At 42.3% G+C, this 16,549-nt stretch overlaps 1 protein-coding gene across 1 annotated transcript in view; it reads right to left on the bottom strand.

Annotated features, from left to right (window-relative positions):
• The window catches only part of erf (Ets2 repressor factor), a 36,543-nt gene that overhangs the window by 5,355 nt on the left and 14,639 nt on the right, over positions 1-16,549 (bottom strand). The window contains exons 2-4 of the mRNA XM_037092863.1: positions 8,564-8,798; positions 2,459-2,571; positions 20-903 (exon numbers count right to left, since the gene is read on the bottom strand). Coding sequence (XP_036948758.1) covers positions 20-903; positions 2,459-2,571; positions 8,564-8,798 — 1,232 coding nt within the window. The remainder of the gene's footprint in view (positions 1-19; positions 904-2,458; positions 2,572-8,563; positions 8,799-16,549) is intronic.

The raw sequence follows: 16,549 nt of genomic DNA, 5'->3' as shown, positions 1-16,549 counted from the left end.
TGTGTGTGTGTGTGCATACCTTGATCTTGGGCGGCCCTGCGTTAGATATGTGACCAGACCCCGAGAACGAGGAGGCCTGGCTGGAGGAAGAGGAGGCAGCCACTGAGCTCCCTGCGTCTCTCTGTTTGCGCCCGAGTGGAGGCGGCTGCAGCTTGAACTTGAACGGTGATGGGTGCTGCTGCTCATCCATGCTTCCTGGATGTTGCTGGCTGAGCGAATGAGAGAGCGGCAGAGGCGGGCCGTGGAGGTGATGGGCCGCCGGCTTCTCCAGGGTGGGGCGGTGTGGCTGGGGGATGATGATGTTGGGGTAGTGGAGGAAGGCTCGGGGGCTGAGGTGGTAGTTGTAGACGGACTGGGTGTGGGCCTGCAGGTAGTGCTTCATGTCCTCCGGGTTGAAGGAGAAGTGGGACCCCATCATGGGGGAGGACAGGGAGGGAGAGGGGGTGTAGGGCAGGTGTGGGGTGGGGGTCATGGACAGGGCTGGGGACAGAGTTGGAGCCAGGAGACCCCCTGGGCCAGGCAGGGGGGATACAGGGAATGGAGACAGAGGGTCTGGATGGACCCTGTGGGTCGGTCTGGCAAGCCCTGCTGGGTTGGGCCCCCCGCCGTAGACCCTGAAGAGAGAATCATGAGGCAGGCGGGGAGGAAGGAGGCCCCTGAAAGCCCTGTCGGGCCCTACTCCTCGCTCATCAGCCCCCCCAGCCTCCTCCAGCTCTGAGTTGGTGGAGGTGCCGTCACTGCAGTCGCTCACAGAGCCACGGGCCATCCGGCGAGCCACACTGCTAAACATGCCTGGGCTGCGCAGCTCCTCGCTAGAGGAGAGGACATCTGATGGCGTGGAGGGGGGGAAACGGAAGTGGGAACCTCCGGTCGGCACTGGAGGGGCACTCTGAGGGACTCGACCTGTGAAGAAGAAGAGAGGATGATTATGGTTAGAGTTTACAGCGATCAGTCTTATTAAAACCCTGAGCACAGAGAAAATGTGTACTTTTAGCAATGAATGTGATAACAACATCAAACTCTGGAGGAATAAACACTTGAGTTGAGGGGGAACTTTACAATCTAAAAGACATAAAAATGTCTGTTTTTAGTTTTTGGATGAACCAGCCCTTAAACAATGAAGAAAAAAGGAAAAAGTAAATAACGAGAGTAGGTCACATGTCACCCATAACTCCAACTATTTAACCGTGAGGGTCACAGGCACACAGAAAGAAAACACTGGGTTACACAAAGCCACAAATTCCCTTCTCTTTCAACCCCTCCTCCCTCCCTCCCTCCTGCCAGAGAGACTGTGGCACTGCAATAAATTCTTGGCATCTGTGCACGTGCCAGAATTAAATATTGGAAAAGTCGCTCTTGCTGCCATCACAAACATGGGTTGGGTTCCTCTGTTTTTTCCAGTACCATCGACTGTGTGTGTGTGTGTGTGTCTGTTTAAAAAAGCACACATCTCACAGCAGTGTGTGCCAGAGACGAGGAAGAGAAAAAACTGCGCGTGTGTTTATCCAGTGTGTAAGTTTGCGAGCGTCTGTGCTTGCGGATCGATCCAGATTGACGTGGGCATGCGTATGTGTGTGCGTAACCATCGTATGAAACCATCATATCACAACATGTCAGTGTGTGGGCCACATCACACGGAGGCTATAATTAAAGTTTCGTGCTGCACTTATGTCACCCAGGATCCAACGCTCCATATGGGCTGTGTTTACACTGGGTGGCCGGGACCAGAACAAGAGACGACTTCAGAGGAGGGAGGAGAGGGATAAACTGGGACGTGGCACACTGATGCCTCAGAACACGCGCACGCACACACACACAGGCAGATCCATGCACACTCACTACACCCAACTTTGTGAATATGATTTGTTCTTCTACTAGGGTGGTATCATATTGAGATTTTCTGCACAAATGAGGTGGAAATACTTGAGTGTGAATATGATGGGATTGTATTCAGTGCAGTATTCAGATTATGACCATGGCTGACCCACAAAACTGCTTCAAGTCGTTAGTGATAAGATTCATCTTTGGAGAGAAAATTAGTAAGACGCCCACCACGTAGAGTGGAAAATCTCTCAGACAATAACATCTGAATGTCTCAGTTATACAATCTTAGGGTCTTTCCTCAAATGCAGACGACTGCACACTTTGAAACAAAATCTAGGATAAGATTGGCTCACCGTGACGCTACATAAAGTACGTGTAGTAGCATTTAAACCTCTGTTTGAAAGAGGATCTTCAACACCAACTGTGGCTGATAAAAATGCAGCAAAAAGTCACACACAAAAAGATCTTAAATTCAGACAACTGGGGACTGAAAACTTTTAGTCCGTCTGTGAGCTGGCACTCCGTGAAGAGGATCTTGAAGTGTGGTTTTATTCTTTTCATCAGGAATAACAACCAGATTCAGTTGCCAAGGGATTCAATTATTGCCATTCCTAAGAGTCGAGTGTGTGCATACCAGAGCCCATGTCGATGAACGGGTAGTTGACGAGCACAAGTTTGTTGAAGTTGAACTTGTAGGTGAACCTCTTTCCTTTGGTCTTGTGGAGGATCCTCTTGTTGTAGTAGTATCTAAAGACAAAACAGATGAGCAAGAGTGTTAGCATTTTTAAACACTGATCACATCATCAGCAACATGCAGTGAACCTCTGATTGTGGGGCACATTTCAGACGACCATCTTGAGTTTTAGCTCAATAACTTGAAACAATGAATAACTATACTCGTGCACATTTTCCCACATTTTTCTCTCCTTCAGGCCACAAAAAGACACACAGTCGCGCAGCCAGCGATTATTCACAGTGAAAATTTGACAGCTGGCTCACATGTGGACATTTAGCAACCTTGCTGGCTGGGTTGAACACAGAGTCTTGGGTCACCAGTCATTAAGAGCCAAAAGCTGCAATGTGAAGTTATTACTGTATACAAACAGCTCTGCATAGCAAAGCAAAATAGATGAAATGATTATAAAAACCATTGGAGGGTTGTTAGAATGGCACTTTTTGTTCAATAAATAAAAAGGAACACATGTCTTGTAGACAGTCACCCAAACACTGTAAACTCCAGGCGAAAAACTGTTTCACATTTTAAACTTATAGACCGTTTTATTTCCCATACAGCATTTTGGATAACGATAGTATTTCTAGGTACCACTTTGCTAGAGAGATAACATTTAAAACACACTGGAGCCGTTGCTGCTTACTTTCCCTTTCTGCCCTGCACTCCACAACAAACACACCAACTTCTGCTTTATTGCTGAGAAAACTACACTTGATTTCGTTACAGGAAGGAGACTGTAAAATGTGTTCAAGTTAATGCAGTTAACTTAAAGATGACTGTAGTATCCGACACGCCTCTAACGTCGTTTCTTATGCTATTCAGATAATCACACTCAGACAAAAGGTTTGGCTTGGCACACGGTGCACTGCCGTTACAGCCAAGATAAAGAGCCTCACTTTGTTTTTTTATTGAATCAAGCATCATTTTAAGTCGGGAATTGATTCTGAATTGAATCTAAGATGGAGGATCTGAATCAAATTGAATTGTGAGTCTGCCAAAGATTTCCACTTGATGATTTTTTTTTATGTTACTGAGCTGGTCGGCTACAGAATATAAGTTACAAAACAGTGTAATATTACAGAGGACACGTGAAACATGAGAAACCACAGTGTCACCGTAGAAAACACTACCTGCATGCTAATTCTACATTAGTGAACAATATAACAAGCTGCTCACAATGTGAACACACAGCTAGATTCAAAGTCTCACTTATCTAAAGGACGTCAGACACCCGTTCTGATTTAGTCTTACCCAGGCGGCTCCATTAATAAGAGCGCATTAGTCATCGTCAATACACAGAGTGATGGAGAGGAGTGAATAGCGAGCCGCCGACAGCTCATCGAAAAGATAAAATGGCTCCCTGTGACTCACCGACAGCCTCAGGACAAAAACACATTCATATTTCTTTACATAAAACCTCCAAAATAGTGTCTCTCATTCAATTCAGAGTGGACACTTCATTCTGGGAAATGTCATCCCTTATTCATCATTTTCCAGCCGAATAGGGCGCAGATGAGGTCAGCGTGTAAAATTATACGCAAAAACACCGTATAGCTTGAATATTAAATTCTAACATGTCTCTTACTGTAAACAAGTTATAATCCAGCTGCAGACAAGGCCGAGTATAAAATCACTCCAGGTAAGCATTGAGCGCCTGATACTTAACCATTCATCGATTGATTTCTCTGCATACAGCCATCCTTCTACCAAGATCAATAGTTTATTTTAGGGCGCATATATAACATAATATAACATTATATAAAAAAAAAAGTATTCTGTCTGAGAAAATAGTCAAGAAGTGAAGATGGCAGGATTCTTACAATACAGCATAATATCATTTCCCTTTAATCAGACGCACTAGTAGTGATAAATAAAAACAACAACACAACAGTCGTGGACATATTTGTCATATTGAAGAAGCCGTGCCCAGCTGTACCCCTGCTTCAGTGCGATTTAGCGTATTAGTCACTGGAGATTGGTACAACACAGAAGAGCAGGACTGTGTGAACCAGGAGCTCATCCAGCCCCTCAGTGACTCAATGAGTGAAGGGCCTCTTCTGATAGAGCCGACTACTACGCACACCCACACCATCACATGTCAAACAGACACACACACACACACACACACAAACATAAACTCACATGAGTAGCAGGCGGCTCTCCAGTGTCAGAAATGACAAAACTACTGTGGTGGAAAAGGTTTGGGCTGTACGGCACAGATCTTTTTCAGCCAATAACATAATTACCTGCTTCTCATGGCTGATACCGAAAAATATGAGCGATAATTCTTGTGTTTTAAAAGGAAGTTCATCACCTTTACTTTCTGCACATCTGAGGGTAAGAAAGCCTTCACTGACCATGTTAACAACATCAGGATGCATGTGTACTGAGGACATAATGCTCACAGAAATGTGGATAGATGAAGGAGGCGGGGAAAAGGACGTGCATGTGAAAGGAACCAACACACATTCAAACAGTTCTGAATCAATACAGGACGGCCGGGCTCACATACTGGGCCCAGACTTGCTCCAGGCCTCCTGCTCTTTGAAGACCATTTGAACTTCTTTCTAATAAACTAGAAAGCACTTTGACTATATCGACGCAACCTCAACGTATTGAACACACAGGCGTGTGTCTACACATACATACTGTATACGCATGAGTGAACGCACACATGTGTTTATCAGTGCAAACTCACTTCAAAGGACGGACAGCAGCATCAATCAAAGACTTCACATCTAACGGAGAACTTTCTTCCACAGACTTCAGAATGAATTAACAACCCTTCATTCATATAAAAGCTTTACAAACCACAAGACAGACATCACAGCGACGTCTGGCTCCAGCAGCTCCTTGACGTAAAATCCTGAGACCAGAGAGAAAGTAACTGAACCTGAAACAAACTGACTGTTGATTTACTGTTAAACTTCTGCGGGCTCAACTCCCTCTGAAAGATACGAGCCATTTAGTGCCCATGTTTAATTTAGAGATCTACATCTTTGGTTTGGTTCTGTGTGTTTGTGGTAAGTTTGATACGTTTCAAATAACTTGATTGTGACTGATGACTTTCAGCATTCATGATATAATGTTTGTCAATGAGCCATTTGTTAATCATTAACGACGTGGATGCACCCAGTTAGTTTCTTCAATCTGCCACTAGTGAGCTGACTCTTACGGTCGGACTAAAGATTGTAACTTCCACAAACCTCAGTCAGATAAAGGATCAATGAGTCAAGCAGACAAGACCGACACAATCAACGAAACAATCCCCACGTCTGAACTCTCTCTGCTACTAAATTAATGGAAAAGGAATAAAATATTAACTTTGTGCACAAAGATACTAGGATACGGCACCCTTTAAGCTTCCTTGTAGTCTTTCTAATTTTAATTATGTCCTTATGTTTATCATGAAAAGCCAGTAAAAAGCTATCAGACATAAACTGGATTGCTCAGATGGAAGAAAAGTGGAAGAAGTAGACTTTAATGAGGAGCCAAAATGTGACTAAACAGAGGAAAGGACGGCTGATTCAGTGGATGAAACCGAGAGAATGACTCCCACACAAAAACATTTTCTTTTTCCTTTGTTGTTGTTTACATGTCTCATCTATTGATCCCATGGTTCTTTAAATAATGAAACCATCACTAGACACTAAAAGTGAAAAAATAAACATTTTCATTTTTGTCCCTTTTATACATAAAAATGCCTCTTTGAATGATACAAACTGTACGCTGCATGATATTCTTCTTCACCCAATGAACGCATGTAACTTTTATTATGAAACTTTTTTATATATTGATTTCAAGAAAAAGATCTTTTACGGTCTCCTGAATATATGAGGGCTATAAATACTTTCATCTCTAACCAGCTAGATGTTTTATATATATATATATATATATTTAATATTACATCTGTTGCATTGTTTCTCCTTATGCAACGATGTTTACCCGTGTTTTCCCTGTTAAGTGAACTAACAAACAAATAACGCAGTAAAATCAATGTGTTACATCAGCATCATATATAACACTTTAGGATCACATTCTGATCCCTATACGAGTTCAGGAACGGCTGGGCGTCTTTAAATACGATGATAAAAAAAGGTTTAAGCAACAAACAAGACACAGATGGGCTGGAGGAGGACTGACATATAACAAGGTGTTAAGTGTATGTGTGTGTGAGTGAGAGAGAGAGAGAGAGCGTGTGTGTGTGTGTGTGTGTGTGTGTGTGTGTGTGTGTGTGTGGTGATGAGGCAGTGCAACTAGTCATCACCATGGCAAACTATAACCCACACCAACCTACAACACAGGAGGCGACACTGATGACTAGCAGTGTGTGTGTGTGTGTGTGTGTGTGTGTGTGTGTGTGTGTGTGTGTGTGTGTGTGTGTAGATGATTATGAGAGAGCAGACTGGCAGCTAAATAAAACTCTGCAGCATCCCACATGTGCTCTGCGCAGGGTGAAGGTGTGCGTTTCTAAATCTGCTGTCACCCTGGAGTTTTTTGCACGCAGCAGCGAGATGCACATTCACACAAAACATCAACAACTTCTTTCTGTCTAGCACGTTTGATAGCTCCGTAACAAAGCTCTAATTTATCCCTGAGCCGGTTACAAAAGAGTCTGGGATTAAAAAAAAGAAACTGGAAAGATCAAACTTGCAAGTTGCAAACATTGCACATTACCAATAGTAATCAGACGTTTCCCTTGATTCATTAAAGACTTGCTGCACGTATCTGTGTGCTACAAAAAAAGTTTAAAAAAGCTATAACTCAGTATAAAGTAAGTCAGAACTAGCACAAGATGTCCCTTGAATGTGACCAAAGCCTTATAATGGTTGGGGACACCCTACAAATGAGGGAAGTGAAGCTTAAAAATTTACCTATGAATCATTATTCAATGAAAAACAGAAGTCTTTTTTCTAAATGTATAGTCTTGTAACTCGACAGAATCTAAATAAGGAAATATGTCGTGGTGAAGAAATAAGATGAAAGCTTCATCAGCACTCTCCTCTTCTTCTATTGTTCTGCTTCCGTTTTTTTAAGTGCCATTACAAGAATGCTTTTACACCGTATGAAGTTCAGACTGAGACAGAACAGGCTGAGAATGATTCAGAAAAGATATGTCGTTTGAATCCTTTTGAGTGTGAGGGAAGTGTAAATGGACACACTGCTGCATTGTTATCTTACCCTCTAACAAATTGGATTATTTTAAAATCAATCATGTATGCTTCGGAGAGTTTATCGCAGTTCATCTGGAGTTCAGACCAACATGATTCCAGTTCCTGTAACTTAAGATTGACTCGTCTGGGCTGTTTGCCATCATCTGACTCCTCTGGTGCGGATACCTTCTCCGAGCACATGACCTAAATATGAAGCTACATATCAGCATCAGCAGCAGACTTGCCTTACTGAGGATGGGCAGCACTTTTCGATGAGCCAGTGTTTGTCATGTGCTGCTATCAACAAGTGTCATCTGACCTAGGTGCTTACTTTCAACAGCTCGGTGAACAATTAACAAAGTACGATTATAGACACGTCATCACGTCAAAATGATAAATCTGCCTCGGCTCGACGTCAACATCTCCTCAGATATGATTGGCTGATAAGTTAACGCTTAAATTATGCACATGCTACACAAACCGTTGACTAGGTTGTTCTTATTTTGCTCTGGCAACATGTATATTTTGTCTGCGTCGGCCAGTGGGCATCAGTAGGCAGAATAATATGCTAATTCCACTACAGAAGAGACTTGACATCCTCTGCAATTAGGTGGAAAAAAATATGTTTGTATGTATATTGGCCAAAATGATACGGAAAATATTTGCAGATTGTTACTTAGTTTTGCTTCTTACTTACTTCTATCGTGTGATATGTATCCTATATATCCTCATGGACTTGTGCAGATGACAACATTTACATGGATTAGATTCTTTCAAAGTATCATTCAGTGTTAAGTTACGGAAGGCATCATCCTCCGTTTCTTTCACCCCTTTTCACCCTCTCTAGTCTCACCTTAGCGCTCGGCTGAGCTTGTCGTAGTTCATCTGTGGTTTACACTTTCTGGCCCCCCATAGGCGGGCAACCTCATCTGGGTCCTTGATGACAAACTCCCCATAGTCTCCCTGCCAGGCAATGACGTCGTGGTACTCTTCTTTCCTCAGCAGCTCCAGGATGAAGTGCCATAGCTGGATCTGTCTGGAGCCCGGGCTCGACTCGGGCTTGTAGGCCCATTCTGGGAAGGCAAACCCTGAGGGGACAGAGGAGAGAGGAGAGGGGAATTCAGCACAGTGGAAGAAATGAAAGATGGGATGTACACAACAAGACAAATCTGGGTTTAATGCAGCTCTTTAAACATGTTTAGGTCTCAAATTATTGGTGCACTGCATGTAATAAAACATCATCTTCTTCAGCTGCTGTCCTGATACCAGGGTCGACAACACAATAGTGAAAAACGCTTGTGTTTATGGCTAATATTGGTTGGAGTTTTGACACAATGTGTATGGCAAATATTTTGTTACTAAAAGACATATTGTGTTTTGCAAAAACACAGTCAACTGGCATCCATTTTTGTGCTTGAAGGTTGTTTTTTTTTTTGTCTCATTGGAGATAAACATAAGGCAAAAAAAATGTGTCGGAAACCGGTTCCAATTCTTCCACAAGAGAAAAAGGAGTCTTTAGTGGAGACAAATAGACAATAGAGGAGGAATAGAGAAACAACACTGAATCAGGATACCAGACATGAGACTGTTAAGAATCACAGAATCAAGGATGGAAGCTTGGATGAAGCATGCAGCTGATATCCAGCACACATTTTGGTCTGTGACTTTGGTGCTAAGTGGATCTCAAGCCTCAAGGAAAGCTGATGACGAGCATTTTAACTAAATCTGTTCCCACAAACCGCAGTCATATCAAAACCTCACTGCTATCGCCATCAAAGCTGGAAAATCAGCACTGTTACAACAGATTAACAGGCCTTGAGATATGTGCAGACAAAATATAAGCTACGGTTTTATAACTACTATCAGGACACGCACTTGCGCGGGCACACACACCATTATCCAACAGTTGAAAGTATAGGCTTTGAGTTGTAAAGCAGTGGGTGGCAGTAAAAGACTCGACACCACTTCAACACAAGGCCAGGCTGAAAGGCTGAATAGCAAAGGCATAGTGACACACACACACACACACACACACACGAACACACACACACCTCATTAGGACCAGATGTGCCTTGGCAATCAGGCTGAGAAAGCGGAGGGTGGGAAACATATGGCCGCAATATAACAATGCTGAATTTGGTGTGTGTATGTGTTTATGTAACTGTAAAGAAACACACACTCCTAAATACCAGGGTTACAATCAGTTTCCCACACTCCAGCGTGTCATATCTATATAGCATAGACAGTGAACTGTTAACCATGATATGCTCAAGGCTGAGAGACTATAACACCAAAACAATGTAGCCCATTGACCCAAGTTCCAATGACCGCCCATGACACAATTGTGATAATATGCGAAAGTTGTTGCACCGCACTCAGTGAGATCCGTGTCTCAAAACGGCGTCTGAAGTATCCGTGTGCAGACCCGCTGATCTGACACATTAAACGGGGAATTGTTTAATTTTTGCAGCACTTTATTGCCTTGTCAACATTTGATAGGAAACCGCCTTGGGGCCCGCTCCATTAAACCATACAAGAAACACACAAAAACAACCACAAAAAAGAACAAAAGAACTGATGAAAAACAGATAACAGGACGTAAAAACTGAAAGGAAGAGTTGTAAAACTCGTTTAAAAAAAAGAAGAAGAAGACGACACACCTGGCAACTAAATCCAGGGCTAAAGTAAACTGTATCTAGTCATGGTGCCCAGATGGTAATTAAATCAATTATGACTCTTCCATTTACACAGTGTGTGCTCTCATTGTCTGCCCTGTGTGCTTACAAGGATTAGATTCATTTATGAATAAGCAGGGAGACAAAAGGCAGGTGTCAGTATCCTAAAAATGATGCAGTGCACTTGATGTTTACTTTTCAAAAACAGGATGTTCTTACTGCTCGCTTATTCTTTGAATGCTCAGCGGACTGATTCACAGTGATTCAGTTTAAGGAGAAACGACTGGCAGAAATGGATCTCACTGCTCTTTTCGTGCAGGTGAGCGTATGACAAACTCCACAGTGAGTCACGACATTCCTACCTACTTGGGTGGTGCTGTCTCCGAACGCACTCCGAGCCCTGACTGAATTATTATGAACCGGGTGAACTCTGCTGATACGAATCACAATGTGCCGATTTGTTCTATCAAATCCTGAGCACAATGATGTGTGCGTCTGCAGCCGGCCCTTCACATGTGTTTCCCCTTATCCTGATACAGATTTTAATAGCAGGTGTAAATGGAGTCAAAGCAAGTCATGGAAAAACTGACCAAGCAAGACACGGAGAAGCCAAAGTCCGATATCAGGTGTGCAAAGTGCAGCTATTAGTAGTATTAGTAGTGGAAGTTGAAAAAGTGGGAAACAGCTGACAGTTTGTGCACTAAGACCTCTAACAGAGAGAGAGACAGAGCGCCGCAAAAATGCACTTGCAAATGCAATTCATAGCGTTTACAATCCATTGTCGCCAGTTTACAACAATGTTCTAGTGACTACACACTGGAGGCAAGTTTTTTAATGGATTTTTTTTTTGTCCATACTGTCACCGGAGTTTAAACTTAACAAGCAGCTGACCTCCAAGTATTACACGGGCACGTTGGCTCTGACATTGCTGCGAGCTCCCTTGCGAATAACGTCTGGCTCAACAAAAGGAGAAACACACACAAGTTGAGAAACTGCAATCTGTTTCTCTCTTTAGCATCGATTCAAGAAATCCAAGCGCTGACATTTTATTGTCAGACAGACGCTATAATTTTGCAAGAATTCCAGTGGAGCAGAGTTACATCCTCTCTTTTCTAAACCTGATTTCCATTTTTCATAACTCCCAGATGAAAAATGTTGATGCTTTCATTCCCTGGTCAGTTGCAATTCATGGGACCATTTAATAGACACAAGGGTCAAACTAGGGGTGAGCCATGATTTTCGAATATTCATTAAATTGGAAATTTATTTGAGTAGTTCAAGCGACTGTGGTTTTGTCTGAATATATTCCATTTTTTTCCTTTCCCTTAGGTTAGGATTATCAAAATCCGGTCAAACGTGAGCAGCACGGTCTTACCACATAAGGTTAAAAAAGGCTGTGCTACTAATTAAGTACATACAAACAGCAGATCTTCAAATGATCGTTCAATAGTTCAGTGACTATCAAATACCAACTTTTGCTTGAAATGCCCATCCCTAGTTCAAACAGCTTTTAAAGAGTAAAATATAAACGATTTTCAAACACTTTCAAGGTACATAAACAAAAGATTTCCAGACTCTGGAAGCTTTTATCATCACATCTAAAAAGGATAAATAAAAACAAAATTCCGTTACACTCACAACAATCACTGTATATTGCTTCTTTGTTTATGTTACCAGCTGTTTATACTGGCTATGTTTTGATCATGATTATTTAATGTTTGTTCATTTCGAATGCCAGGAATTAACAAAATAATAAATACGGGATCATTTTTATCTCAAATATTAAGATGATTTTTGGTTTGCATGAAATGTTTTGTAGATAAAACATCAGTGTTAAAAATCATGCATTTTCAAAGGATTATATTCCAATTCTAGCGCAGTACAAGTCTTGAAAACACAAGTTAAAATTCAGTATTTTCCAACCTTCAAGACTCTGTATGAGCCATGATACAACTACTTAAAAGACACAATATATAACATCAAAGCCAATGCTTTTCATTGGAAATTCATAATGTAACTGAAGACTTTTATGATGTTAATATGATTGAACCATGGCAACAAACTGCGTCTTTTTATCAATAGATTTCTAATTTTCAAATAGTGTGTGGGGAGATGTGTATGTCTTCCAAGGACAGATAATGATTGTTTCCACACAGAACATGTTGTGAATTTTCAATCGAAGTTATCAAAATAAACCCTGAGGATGTGGTCTGTGTTTTCAAGGTCTTCTATTTGAATTTATTGGAAACAGACAATTAGAAATGTGAGAAAGATTTCCTACGTTCACTCTATGAATCGGCAAATATGGATGATATTTTCTTTCTCAACCTGACACTCAAAAAAAAAAACTTACAAAACTCATATTAAGGAGAAAAAAAAATCTGAAAAACAGACCTGTTCCTGATGACTAACAAACCGCATGCTGCCATCTGATCGACTATGGTGCTCAAAGAGTGAGCCAGAAGACAGACAAGCTGGCTCTGATGGTTGGTAATAGCCATTTGAAGGCAGATTACTAATGGGGTACAAGCATATGATTCATACACAAGACAATAAGGCTCTTGTCACTGGGGACAGGTTACACGTTGTGACACAGACACAGTGCGCTGCTTTATAATGGGGTATAGAGAAATACACATGTGCACATGTACACACACACACACGCACAACAGCAGTGGGTTAAATCAAAGTGGGCGAGCTAATATCTCTCTCACACACACACAAAGTACACAGACACACAACACAGGTTAGTGGGGAGAGGTAAGTGGGTTCATGCGTGGGTGCACAGAGCACACAGACAAAGAACACAGGAATAGCAACCATGCCCACTGCATGTGTGTGTGTGGTGCAGATGTCCCTGCTGACTCATAGCTTGTTCGTTCGTCGTTCAGCTTTCACAGATTCCGCCTTTCTCCCCCTCAACACCACTGCCATCGCTTTCCTTCTTTCTTTTCTCTTTCATTTTGTCCCTCCCTCGCTCAGCCTCTCCTAAGACACACTGTCTCCTAGCAACAAAAGCTTTTAGCTCTAAAAATAAAAGGCAGAGTCACGACAGACAAGACAAAATATGATTCAATTACAGAAACTTGCCAAAAGAGTTTAGAGTTTGGGCACGGATCCAGAGAGCTTCAGTGTGAGGGTGTGATCTGTCTCAGGCTGCCTGACCAGCAGAGACCTCTCGCTGCAGCGCCAGCTCTGCTGTCACACTGTGTTGCAACACCAAGGACACTCTGCCCTGTCTTGTAAGTACTGGAGGAGCAGGTTTTCACCGGCACCCGGATCAATCTGAGCATAAACTCCCGTAGGTTAATTACATTTTGCTTCTGAAGCCCATTCATTCACATTCGCGGTTGTTCTCTTGAATTATTTTCAGACGCAGCACACTGATAGAAAAGAGAGACGGATACAGAAAATCAGACAGCACAGCTGCTAGTGTGGCACTCTGACAGATGCAAAACTGAGGAGTCCAGTTGGAGATGCATCTGCTACAGCTGGTCCTTAATGTGATGTGAGTAAAAAAGCATATTAACAGATAACAGAAGGGAGCTGGACAAGGACAGAAAAAGTGAAGTTAGACCGAATATACAGGCAAACTTTGTTCTTGCATACAGACTGTCATAATTAGGAGAAACCTTCTGTATTTGGTGATATCATGACACCAGTCAAGCTCAGCCTGAATTTTATGGTATGTTTATACAGCACGCGATTCACCATCTTTGCATAAACTGGGACATAAGTCAATTTATTTCGCTTTTAGTCATGTAATGGGCATTTGCTAATTTTGTTGACCACGAAATCTTTACATTTCATGGGTATCTGTGGCGACTAGCTTCTGCTATCAATGTAACCACAGAGCTTGCATGATATTAAGCATCTGGCACGTGAGACGACGCATCACAGAAATGTTGTGTTAATGTATGAGGCGAGAGATTTCTGACTTGTTATTTCATCCACAGCGTGGAGGGGAGAGCAGTTCTCTAATTTTGGGTCGAACCAGCTCCACCCTTTTTAAGCAAAATTAGGGAAGCTTGTAACTGTCAAATGTGTAGCTCTCTTTTCAGGATACTCAGTAGTTTTCAAATTATAGATATCAGTGTTTTTCTGCCAGATTTCTTATAAAATAAGCACATTCAAAAATGCACTATTTTGGCTCTGATGTAACGACCTCTTATTAATAACCTTTCAAAACTAAATAATCTGAATCTGCAACGTTATTAGTATCTTAAGTTAATGTATTGGAGTGGAAGCATAAAGTGGCAGAAAATACAGAAATACTCAAGTGATTCAAGTACTTGAGTAAGTTGTGATAAATCCATCACTGGTTGTTGTTGTTGACAGTAAGATTGTAGTTTTTACTGCAAATGTATATCGGTTCCAAATAAAGTTTATCAGACTCTTTGAATAAAAATAATTATCAGCATCTGTCTCAGCCATGGGAGGAATATATTGTTGGTCCATTCAGTCTGTTATGCTGAGTTTGCACGTAAAACATTATATTTAGACAAAATAATAATTTTCGATGTGCTTTTTCTTGCGTTGTTCATTTACACTTGAGCTGCGTAGAACAGTGTAACAGAAGGGTTACTACTACTGCAATTTTCAAACATGATTTCAACATGTAGAACTGGCAGAGCTTTTGCAGACTACAGCTGCTTCAAATTAAACTATGACACTGGTCGAGTAGTCATCAGCACAGGAGGTCTGGATGTGCCGCAACAAATCCGGGAAAAATTGACACAAAAGCAGACAAACAAACCCGAAGCCCTTTGTTCAATCTGGCAAGCTCCTATTCCAGACAGGAAGAATTTTTGATTGTCAGGCAGAAGTGAAACACACCATTTCGGGCCTCATTAGAATCTATATATAGCAAAGTACTCGGTAGAAAAACTAATTTACTACTGGCCTCCAGTCCCAAGCCACCTGTGTTCTCCTTTCCAAGAGAAACATAGGATCTGTGCAGCCACAGCCGGTGTTTCAGGGGAGTTTAACACGCAGGTCTGCTTTTCTTAGGGACTCTGACGTCACCACAGTTGGAATAGTGCTTGTAATAACCGATAGCCATCATTGGGGTATTGTCCAGAAGGCCTGCAGCCTCTGAGACTAAACACGAACGGCCTCCTTGTCGACGTCTCTCGCTCTCCGCAACAAGTTGCTTTAACACGCTGTTCCATCTATCCATCTATCCCCCCGTTTATTTTCCCTCCCTTCCTCCCATTCTTTAGTGGCTCTATATTTAGCCTTTGCAAAGGTCGGCGTGTGTCTGTCTGCAGGGCAACGATTCAGGGGCGCGGAGACCTACGCGCAGAGGTAACAGGCCAGGCTAAACGGCCGAGGGCTGGAGGACTAAATCTGGATGGGGTTTATCACGGATGGGATCAGGACAATACAGAAAAGCAGGAAATTAATCGGTACAGAGCAGGAAAAGGGGGAATCTCCGCTGGGCGTGAGCGCTATTGGCATGAGTCAAATTCTGGGTGAAAATACAACAAATATGAAATAAATGTTTACAAAGTTAGCACTCCAATCTTAATGAACTGAGTTCTTTAAGCAATCTCTGGAAAAATGGGAGTCCAACTTTAAATCTACTAAGTTTAAGGATGATGAATGTGCAGATCTGGTTGTCTGGGCTTCCATTTCTGTCTCGCAGTGTAAACTACCTGTCTACAACACCGGGATCAAAACAGTCAATCTAACACTGCTTTATTGAGGAGTCCTGAGCCTCAAACTACTGTTTAAAAACTCTCTGCGCCTCATTCAGCTGATCTCATAATTACCCTTAAAGGATGGAGTTAAGATTTGAGGAGCCAGTGGCTTAACGCTGGGGAGGAGTCAGAGAATAAGACAGGACGAGGAGGAAATCAGGTGGAAAGGAAGAGAAGAGCGGAGGTGGAAAAGTCTGCAGAAGGGGAAACTGAAACGCATTCTAGCAGAGATCAAAGGAAAAAAAGAGGATGGCCGTCTGCAGGTGCATGGCGTGAACCTTCACCTCGGTTCTCACATGATGCCCATTACATAAAAGACAGACAGACGGACGGACGGATGGATGGGTGAACTGTCAGACACAGACTGGGAGAGGAAGGAGGGAGGACAGGGTCAGTGTTTGGGAGGAGAGCTACAGACAGAAATAAGTGTCTAGCTAAAGAAAAGTTTTAATTTCTAAATCA

The sequence above is a fragment of the Acanthopagrus latus genome, chromosome 3, assembly GCF_904848185.1.
Source record: "Acanthopagrus latus isolate v.2019 chromosome 3, fAcaLat1.1, whole genome shotgun sequence".
In the NCBI taxonomy this organism is placed as follows: domain Eukaryota; kingdom Metazoa; phylum Chordata; class Actinopteri; order Spariformes; family Sparidae; genus Acanthopagrus; species Acanthopagrus latus.
This window is presented reverse-complemented; position numbering and strand designations above follow the sequence as displayed.